The sequence below is a fragment of the Oreochromis niloticus genome, linkage group LG3, assembly GCF_001858045.2.
Source record: "Oreochromis niloticus isolate F11D_XX linkage group LG3, O_niloticus_UMD_NMBU, whole genome shotgun sequence".
In the NCBI taxonomy this organism is placed as follows: domain Eukaryota; kingdom Metazoa; phylum Chordata; class Actinopteri; order Cichliformes; family Cichlidae; genus Oreochromis; species Oreochromis niloticus.
Window position 1 is genome coordinate 65,541,794 of NC_031967.2, and position 10,275 is coordinate 65,552,068.

The 10,275-nt window shown below is 39.6% G+C and overlaps 1 protein-coding gene and 1 long non-coding RNA gene across 6 annotated transcripts; both read right to left on the reverse strand.

Annotated features, from left to right (window-relative positions):
* Positions 1 to 2,366: 2,366 nt before the first annotated feature.
* On the reverse strand, positions 2,367 to 2,687 carry LOC102077650 (uncharacterized). The gene is made up of 2 exons (XR_268554.2): positions 2,605 to 2,687; positions 2,367 to 2,503 (listed from the first exon to the last, which is right to left on the reverse strand). It is a non-coding gene; the product is annotated as an uncharacterized LOC102077650 (long non-coding RNA).
* A 2,648-nt stretch (positions 2,688 to 5,335) lies between these two features.
* LOC109200812 (uncharacterized) lies at positions 5,336 to 8,803 on the reverse strand. 5 transcript variants are annotated; one of them, XR_003219218.1, is made up of 4 exons: positions 8,227 to 8,803; positions 7,836 to 8,117; positions 5,602 to 5,766; positions 5,336 to 5,520 (listed from the first exon to the last, which is right to left on the reverse strand). XR_003219218.1 is itself a non-coding variant. In XM_019356397.2 (3 exons), the coding sequence occupies exons 1-3, from the start codon at positions 8,441 to 8,443 to the stop codon at positions 5,462 to 5,464; spliced, it is 558 nt and encodes a 185-aa protein (XP_019211942.1). In that variant the 5' UTR covers positions 8,444 to 8,790; the 3' UTR covers positions 5,365 to 5,461. The 5 variants fall into 5 exon arrangements, 3 of the variants coding, with proteins under 3 accessions (XP_019211942.1, XP_019211940.1, XP_019211941.1); XR_003219219.1 differs by having other exon boundaries at positions 5,344 to 5,520; positions 5,602 to 5,679; positions 8,227 to 8,796; XM_019356397.2 differs by lacking the exon at positions 5,602 to 5,766 and having other exon boundaries at positions 5,365 to 5,520; positions 8,227 to 8,790.
* Positions 8,804 to 10,275: the final 1,472 nt, after the last annotated feature.

Below are 10,275 nucleotides of genomic sequence, written 5' to 3' on the forward strand. Positions count from 1 at the left end.
TATCATTTGTTAAGTTTAACATGGAAATAATTTCCAAAAACTTATAGGGATGAATTTACACACTTGCTTTACTTCTCTGGGATAGTTTTCGCCGAGATGAAATGCCTTACGAAGCATGTAACGAGGCTCCAAATGCTCCAACAGTCCGCCGACAGATCTGGCAGACAACAGCGGCTCTATCACGTGACACGTACTGCTCTGACGCGCCGAGCTGGGTTAGGCAAAGTAGCGCGTTTTGTGAGGTTCTTTTGTGATACTTCGGATTGGATTACATTTTTTTTTTCTCTCCGATATCCGATCCAGTAATTTACGTCAGTAGCTACAGTTGTAGTTTCCTCCACTGTTGCATGTCTTGTTCCTCCAACATTTCTAGTTCTCAGATGATATTCATTACTGCTTAAATGAAGCCATCTGATTTCAGTCTTTCTGCAGGTCTTCTCTCCTGTAGTATTTCTCTGTCTTCACAAAGCAGGAACTCCAGCAACACTTGAGGGAAGATGAACAACTTTAATAATTGACCATGATAAAGGCCAGAAGCCGAAACGCGTTGGTCAATTATTAAAGTTGTTCATCTTCCCTCAAGTGTTGCTGGAGTTCCTGCTTTGTGAATTCTTTCATCCCCTCCATGCACCTTGGAAGCAGGTGAAGTTGTGTATGTATTTCTCTGTCTTGCCATCCCTTCTCCTTTCTTGTGGAGCACACTTGATGGACGACACAGCGCTCTCTCTCTCTCTCTCTCTCTCTCACTCACACACTCACACACACACACACACACACACACACACACAGTACTGATAATAATGACTCGCTCTCAAATCTGAGATAAATGCAACATTTGCAGCTTTTCCAGACCACATTAAATGATCACAGACTCTGACATATTTGTGGATGAAAGTTATGATAGATGAAGTTTTGGTAGGACACATGATGTGGACAGTCTGGTAATCACAGAATATTTTAATGTAAGAAAAACTCCAGACAGCTCTGGAGAAGTTTCAGATTAAAAGCCCTGGAGTGTTTTACATGTTATTCTGTTGGATTAAATCTGATGGCGCGGATTTATAAAAACTTCACTGCCAGATATCAGGTGACCAGCAGACACTGATCCTACAAACACTCAGAAACAGAGTAAACCAAACTGCACCACAGTGTTCAGACTAAACCTGATTCTGAGCTGCAGGTTTTGTCTCTCCAACCAAAATTTGCCGAGCCAAAAAGAAGCAGCAAACTGCACTTCACATTTGATCAATGTCGTCATGAATTCCCTCTGACTTTTGCTGTTTTGCTTCCCCACGATAAAAATTACACTTTCTACACAGCTCCCTGTGTGTACTTCAAGAACAGTTTCCCGTCTCAAATCTCTGTTTTCTGGATTATTCATTCGCTTATTACCCACCAGTCTACCGTTGTTTACAGCGCTGTCTTTTTCTTTTTTCATGTAAATGACGTCCGACAAGAAAGCCTAATTTCTGCTGTTCAATACTGAAGAAATTTGAACTTCTTAAAATTATGCAAAATTGCAGAATATTGCAGAATAAAAAGCCAGACCAGGAAAGTCTCCTTCATGTTTTTCTGTGTTTTATTCTCAGTTACTTTTACACAAAGGCATCTGCTGTGATGTTCACAATTCTGATGAAGTCTCACAAGTGTCAGTACTGATAAATGATCAGAATTATAATATTTCTGACTGTCTGAGGCTAAACTGAATCGAATCAGGACTTTGAGAACCGGAATCAAATGGATTATAGAAATCAGTGATGATACCCAGCCCTAGTGAGCAGCCTAGGCCCGACAGAAGTGGATGTAGCTGTGGGTAATAAGAAAAGATGAAAAGAACTATTGATAACTTTTTTGTTAAGTTAAGGCCTGATCCGTCTGAAATTCATAGCCAGCTCTGACATGGAGCCATCAATCTTTGAATGCTGAAAAAGCAGCAGTGTATCCAGAAAACACATTATATGCTGAAATAAATGCACTGCCCAAGTGTCCCCTCTCCCCACTGCCTTTCAGCAGCATGCAACAGCAAACAGGTTGTTAGAGGAGGCCAAGATGATGATTAAGTTTAACATTTTCTACAATATTGACAAAGCACTTTAAGCACAACATTGTTAGTTAATAATTTAGAAATGAATATTGTCTGTATGGACCTCCCCCCAAAGAAAGTGCACATGTAAAACTGCGGTGTTAAGCAAAGCGGTTGAAAAATTTGAGTGCGCCTAACTTTTGTGCCGGTACGCCTAAATTTTTTAAGTTAGGCGTACCGGTGCGCCCATGTCAAAAAGTTAGTCTAGAGCCCTGCCTTAATGTGTACTGCTGTTTGATCAAACTTCACTTGAACTTCTTCACAAACCTTTAACTGGTCTCTCTCTCCACCATCTCTTCAGACAGTCTTTACAGAAGCTGTGGCTACATGACAGAAGAACAGGATCTCTGAAGACCTCCTGACAGACCGGACAGCAGAGATCCTCCTCTGATCTGGAAGCCATTGAGTCTGTGAGTGAAGCTGAAATCAGCAGACAGGAAGTACAGTCAGTCCTGGCTCCCCTCCCTCCTCTACTACCTTCACTGAAACTTCCTTTCAGTCGTGTTTTTGCTCAAACTCACATTCAGTGTGTGGAGCGTCAGCAGCTTGAAGCAGCAGCGTTGGAGTTTTCCACTTTTCTCTCCTGTAGCTGGACTCAGAGGAAGCTGCTAGTTTGGTCCAACAATATGTGTGAGTGTCAGAAGAATCAGTGGTGTTATTTCTTGTAACTAAGGGTGTGTTTCATTCCAAAGTTCAGACATTAACCTGCCAGAAGTTGTAAAAGTTATTAAAAAAGAGCTTTTATTTCATTTCACATGCAGGTTAGAGCATGAAAGCTGTGATGCAGCGGTTTGAGAAAAATTGCTGCAGACATTTTTTTTTGGTGGTTTTACAAAATATATAAAAGAGCAGGAAGAAAAGAAACAAGTGTAAAGAGTGCAGCAAAATGCATGTTTTAGTGTGAGTTGGTTCATCTGATCTGGTTGTGTAAAAGTCACTGCATGACACTGAGTTTGACACAGAGCATGAGGAAAAGAGAAAGAAAGAGAGCCAGGGACAAGGACGAAACATTAGAAAGGTATAGTAATCATCCACAACTATTTTCAGTTGCAGATGATAAAGGATTCAGAAAATGTATTCATGTAGACCCCTGTGACAGAGAATATGCATCTTCTTTTTGTTTTCATATTTTAATTTATATTTAATTGTGTTGTGGATTGCCGTGTTTTGTGTTGTTACACTTTAAATATGTTTAAAAGGAAAAAGCTGAAAATTTAAATAGTTAAAAGTTGAACTGTGACTTGTTGGTTTTTGCATTATATGATTTATTTATTACATTTTATGTAGAGTGAATAAATAAAAGTATATTTACGGTGGCCCCTACAGACAAAGCACGTACAAACTCCAAAACACGTAAAAGCTCAGAAGCACGTACAAAAGACAACAGAAGTGCTCCAGGATGCTAGGTGCAGTGTTGAGCTTTTGTTACCTAGTGGCTACACAAGTCAGCAAGTACCAACAACCGGATTTGGTGTGTGGTAGTAACAGATAAATGAATTATTTGAATATATGTGAGTGCTTGTGTATAAATACACAAACAATACACATATGCTTTCAATTGTGTAATTTAAGTGATCTAGGTAGCTCTGTTTTGGAAGTTCAGTTAACGCTAGAAATGTGTTTTAGGGTTTGTACATGCTTTTTGGAGTTTGTACGTGTCTCTAGGGGCCACTGTATATATTTATATATATATATATATATATATATATATATATATATAACCAATTTTTTACATTAGTAATTCCTTTTGTGCATAATTTTATATTGTTGTTAATAATGAATTAATTAAAGCAACAACACATCCTGAAGAGCAGGTTCGGAGCCAAAAGAGCCGGCTCTTTTCAGTGAGCTGAGCTGAAAGAGCCGGTTCTCTAAAAAGAGCCGGAAATCCTATCACTATTATTGACGTGCAGGGTCCTCTCGCTGAATACTATAGAGCTCCCTAAACATTGTTTATTGACGACAACAGATTGCCGCAGAAGAGCCTGTTGTCCGTATATTTATATATTTATGAGATCACATTGTAGTGACGTGTACTGAACAGAATAAATTATATAATGTAAACAACTACCTGAGAAACAGCAGATACAGCAGATAAATTAATTATAGGCCATTACTTTTGTATCATTTATTGCATTTATGGAGGGAGTGGTGTATGCTGGGTAATGGCACAGCTAGCGACTGGGTGACTTTACTCACCCGCTTCGGACGTTATCTACAGAGCCCCTCTGATGACATGGTCCAAAAAATAAATAAATTGTGCCCACGAAATACTATTTCGTGGGCACGAAATGGGTGCTATATCGTGTTTACAGGCAACAGCGCCAGGGATGAGTACACCCTGATGGTCTTCTGGATGCCAAGCAAAAGAAATTACTACTGTATACAGTAAAATAAAAACAATATGAAAAACATGTGGACAGTATTAAATAGTATCGTAAATAAAGGTACTAAGGGATTGGAATATCCAAATAACTTTCAAATAAAAACTACAATGATCATTTAATGACTTTCCTCTTTATGTTGGTCTAGGCTTGGCTAAAGTAATTGTAACAAATGGACTAAAACTAAAACTTTAAATGTAGCAAAGTCAATGTTTATGAGGGGAGTAGATGAGCCACGCCAGTAGTAAGTACGAGTGTAAAATATCACAGCATTACAGTAACAGGAGTTTTTGGAACACTTTTTCAGGTGGCACTAGGAAAAGTACATCATTATAAAAATGATTATTTGAAAATAATAAATTCCATGAATATAGGAAATCATCCTCTCAGTGCCTGAGTTGTCTCATTGTGATCTGTTTAAGCTTTGACCTAATTTTTATAGACCAAGGGAAAAGTAACCCAAGCTTAAAGTGTTCATTCAAGTATTTGTCACATAGATATAAAATAAGCTCAGAGATTAATCTGGTGTTAACCACAGGATTCTTACTTTATGTAAAAATGTAGTTTGTTTTTGTTTTGGTTTATTAGCTGAAACTGTTTTATGTGAGTATGTTTATGTGTTGTATGTGAGTGTAGACTTGTATATAGTTTGGATCATATGATGTTGAATTCTGAAAACTGATATGCAATTAATGACATTTAAAATAAGGGGGTGGTAACAGGAAATATTGCAAACTTCATTCTAGCTTAAACATTGTGTAGACAGCGATATTCATGAAAACGTTTTTTTTTTCATTTTTTTCTTTTCTCTAGTTATTTCAGTTATATATGCAAGTCATATGTCTCTCTCACACACATTTCTTAAACTTATGTATTCTTTTTAACAGGATGAGCTGGATGAAACCCAGTTTATTTACAACACCAGTACAGAATATATACACTGAGGGGGGAAATCCATGGTTCCAAAGGTCCAAGGGGAAACTCATTCTCGTCTTCACGCCCAAACTCCCACACATTCGCACAGCAGGAAGGTCACAGGTCCGGGGAGGAAAACTATAACAAAGGAGAGGGAAATTACTCAGAAATCACAAAACACTTAAGCAAAGATTAATGGGAGCTGAGAGGATCACTAACGTGTCTCGCACAATCATCCAGCGACGAGCCTCAAATAGTGGACAGCTAATCACGAACAGGTTTGTGGGCCACAGTGAGCTCCGCCCAGGCAGAGAGGAGAGAAGGAATATAAAACACATGTAGCCTTGCAGGGCAGGCTGTTCAAAGACGGGGACCATGATAGATCTGTATGGAATGCATGCATTACCTAACACTTTAATTTCAGAGAAGGGTAGATGGTAGACATGCTTAATCTGTAAAAATTTAGCAATATTTTTAATATATTGAGGCCTGCAATCTTGATTATTCAAAAAAATTTAATAAAAAAATCAGAAAATTGTTGCTTGGTAATTTCTAATTATGTAAAATAGCATAAAAAATGTAGACTATCTGTAGTTAGTTAGTCCTTTTAAAAAGGATAACATGTGATGGCAATATGTTTTTTTTTTTTAACAAAACTAATTGTCTGTCCTGAATCAATCTTATTAGGTAATGTTCAAATAATGTTATCATTCCAGTGTTTTCAGTGTGGGAGAAAGTACTCAGGGCCTTCAAGTTACACACTATGAAAGGCAGCAACAAGTTTAATATTCAGAAACCTAAAGTATGTATCAGCAGCAGAATGGAGCTAAAAATAAATGTTTGTTTCAGTTCTATGAAGCTTTGAGTATTTTGGATTAGTAGCACTGCTGTGTTTGTTGCGTCATGTTGCTGTAATTGTTTATATGCTTTATATATTCAGAGGTACGTTGATCTATAGTGTTACATCATATTCTATAAGGATGTTATGTGTTTGTGTACTTTCTGCCCAGTTTGACCCATTTAGCAGAAGTCAGCCTGTTTAAGGCTCTGATATCTATTCTGTATGACTTAAAGCAGTTATGACATGGTCTGATTTTCTCACCCAATAAAGGAATATTTCATATATCAGTCTACTCTTCATATATCAGAAACAGTTATCACAGCTCGTACATTTTCTTTTTGCACATATATGTAAGCATTGAGCCAAATTTAGTAATGCCAACATATCAAATGAACAATATTTGTCTCTTACATATGATACATCTATACGTATTTATACACTTTAAAAGATTCTTGTCTTTGAGTGAAGATTTAAGGTGATGGGAAATATAAATAACTGAAACTTGAATCTTTACTGAAGCTCAGTATTTGACACAGAGTTCACTCACATGTGCTTTACCAGTGTACCTGAACATGTGATGTGACAATAAAAGTGAATTATTCAGGTAAATTGGTCAAGTTCACTGCTGTAATAACTAATAATGATTAATATAATAACTATAATATTGGCCATACTATATTTACACTGACTTTAGTCTCATGAACAACATAATTGTTATTTACTAGCTAATCTCAAATGACTGTTCAGTACAGAAATGAAGCCCAACAATCATGTTTTACAGTCCTGTGGTCTCAGCCTCAGATACTTATCAAATCACACAGAGCTCGTGTAGAAACAAACAAACAAATGAACAAAATATGGTCTCATTCATTTCTGCCAAACAAAGCTGTATGAAACGTTTCCAGCGGTTAGTACCATGGTTGCTAGGCAACCTAGGCAGCGCGACGGAAACCATCATATTTCACAAGGCTGGCACTTCCGGTCTTTGGGGTCTTTGGGTACGCGGCCCTTGTGGATTGTTAAGGCTGCGTACTTTAAGGCTGCAGAACCTGAATAGTTGGGTTGCGGTCACGTGGTTCTGATGACGTGCGGAGGCAGCGCGATTTTTGAGTGGAGGGCGGAAGTAAACATGGAGGACACTGTGGAGAGTCAGGAGAGCAGCTATTGTGCAACTTTAGACCCCGTTTCTCGGGAGAGATATAAACAGATAGTTAAAAAATATATCGGACGTGATCCGTATTCTTTGAAAATGTCCGAATACACCACAGAAGTAAAGGATTTGCCTACTATCGAGGCTGTGGATATCACCAACTACTTGGTCCTCCAGACTTCTTACTACACTAGGCAGCAAATGAAAGCTTTCAAGAGTCTGGAGGCGTACAATTTTTTTGTCAGCGGGTGGGTCCACAACCTTGGAACAAAACGTCTCCGTGATGGATACAGTTTGGTGTTTGCAAGGGTGAGTGTTTGTTCTTATATTGCTTTATCTTAAACACGCTAACAGTTAGCGGTAGCGGCTTTAACGTCAACAACCATAATCATTACAGATAATGGCATCTTTTTCTCTTTGACATGATTCTTGTTTGTTTTACATCTCAGCACAATATCTTACCTGGATAAGTGAATGTCTCATTCACACTGAAGTCTTCTGGTTGTGGATTCTCAGCTGGAAGCTGCAGTTCGGGGTTCTCCACTGTCACTAGGCTCAAATCCGGGCTCTCAGCCGTCTGTTGCATATCCAAAATCGCCTCTGCACATCGATGCTGTTCTGCCTTAAGCTTCATTCTTTTCTCTCGTTTGAGAACTGATTCCGATCTGGGTTTTCGTTCGTAGCCGAGATTGACCGTCGGAGCCCAGTCCTCCGACTCTTCGTCATCCAAAGCACTTGGGCAGCCTATAGTCCCAATCAAGTCAATATTAGACTACTAACTTAAAAGCACTAAGTAAACGAGAATTTAACGACAACCTAATGCTAATAAGTTCGTTTGCAAACATAACATTACCTCTGACGAAGTGGTCGCTGCAGACACGGGCATTGGCAGACTCTGCTCCTCCCGACTGTAAACGTAAATTTAAAATCCATTTTTTCCTACGTTTTTCGGTTAGAATTTTCCATTTTTCTCCTCTTCGTTGGGCTATTTTTGGTACCCTAAAATACCGTTTATCGGTTTCTCTGGTCGACCTACTGGAGCATCCGTAAACACAACAGGACATAGGCATTTTGCGTACTGTCTGTCTGTGATTTTGCGCTTATCTTTTTCACTTCCGACCGCCAGTCAAATTTCGCGCTTTACGTCGACGTCACGTCTACGTCAAATGAAACCTAGCTATTGGGATACAGCCTAAGGCTGTTCCAATTCTCAGCACCGCTCCTCTCTTTCCCTGAGCTAATCTCCTTCCCACGATGACGTTTCCATCGAGGCCAAGGAAAAGAGTTTAGGAAAAGATAGGCGCTAATTTCGAAATTACACCCCACGTGGTTACGTTATGCAGCTGAGTCACGTGACGGCGCAGTAACAAATCGCCACAGAGCCAGGAAAAGGGGGCGGGGAAAGTGTGTGTGCAGGAGAGGAGTTGAGCAGAGAGAGCTGCTTTTTCATGAAACGGGAGTAAAGTAGTGAACTTACAGGAACATATACCACTACCAGCGTTTGGATCGATATCTGCATCGATCCGCACACCCTTGTCTCCTGGATCCTAGCTGAGATCAGCGGAACCACGTGGGTCTCTGCTCCCTGATCTGTTTCTTAAGACTTTCAGCTTCATCACGGAGTGTCTCTCGGTTTGTGGGCTCAACTAAAGGTAAGCACCGAGCTAACTTTAATGTGGGTTCAGTTTATGTTGAGTTTATCTCTTTTGGGAATAATAGATTGCTTGGTATAGATTGGAGTTAGACAGACTGTAGAGTTTGTGATTGTCTGCAACAATATAATACGGCGGTTGCTAGGGGGAAAGAATACATACAGAAAAATAGTCTTTGAATATGAACAAAGGGTGCAGGGCAGGAGAACAGCCAACCCCCAGGACAGGAAGCCACAGGTACAAGCGTGGGGGAGGGCAATCAGCCTTTAGAATAGGACTTCATAGGATGATCTCCAGATGCATCTGTATTTTATTTACTTCCAGCGCAAATACAGGAAGTAAAAGTCTCCAAAGGTCGCTGCCATCAAAAATCAGTGAAATCGGCGAAATGTGTTCACAGCTTATTGTGAACAGGTTGACATAGTGAGAGACTGTTTGCAGAAAAACACCAACTAATTATTAGCTGAGCATGCTGGGAGAAGCTGAGCGCTGGCTTGCTTGTTCAATTATTTCCATCTTGCTTTGACTGCAGCCAGAGCTGGACTGGCCATCGGCATACCGGGCATTTGCCCGGTGGGCCGCTGGCGATTTTTGTTTTTATGGCCGATGGATTTTTTTTTTTTTTTTAGGAAGGGTATATATAATGAAAGGTGTTGGATTGGCCAATTGGTCATGATCGACTCTGGGCTGGACCAATTACAGCCGAGGAGGCCGGATGCACCCGCCCCCTTGTTTAGCAATCTTATAGACGAACTAAAGAAAATGGAGAACAAAAAAAGGAAAGGAGGTGTTTATGAAAATATCACTAAATCTGTCATTTATTAATTTTAATATTAATTAATGATCATGTCTCACCTCTAGTGTTCTTGGTCTTAATTTATGGTTTTTCCTATAGCGATTGACAGATCACGTCACTTTCGCGCATTGCATGCCGGGAACTCGAGGCAAAACAATCCAAGTACCGCATCAAATGCAAGCATTTGCAGCACCGCAAAACGTTCATTCTCCGGTTCCAATACCTTCTTGGTTTTTCTTTGCCGCACAAAAAAGGAATGTACAAAACTAAGGAGAACAATGCCGGACCGTACAAAGACAGACTCGACGAAAAGGCAAAGAAAAGATACGAGGAAAAAATCAAAGGAGTGAAAGGGTCAGACCCTTACCAGCACACAGAGTGGACAAAAGACGTTAGCCTGCTGCCCAACTTTCACCACGCTCAGATTTATAATTATACGGTTCTTGGAGTGAGT

Bases quoted from the DNA above. Each gene is read 5' to 3' on its own strand.
- LOC109200812 (XM_019356395.2), bottom strand. From the start codon at position 8,443: ATGCCTATGTCCTGTTGTGTTTACGGATGCTCCAGTAGGTCGACCAGA. The intron at 8,118-8,226 runs GTAATGTTATGT...TTGGGACTATAG, and splicing joins CAGCGACCACTTCGTCAGAG to GCTGCCCAAGTGCTTTGGAT. The intron at 5,767-7,835 runs GTAAGATATTGT...CATTCCATACAG, and splicing joins TGAGACATTCACTTATCCAG to ATCTATCATGGTCCCCGTCT.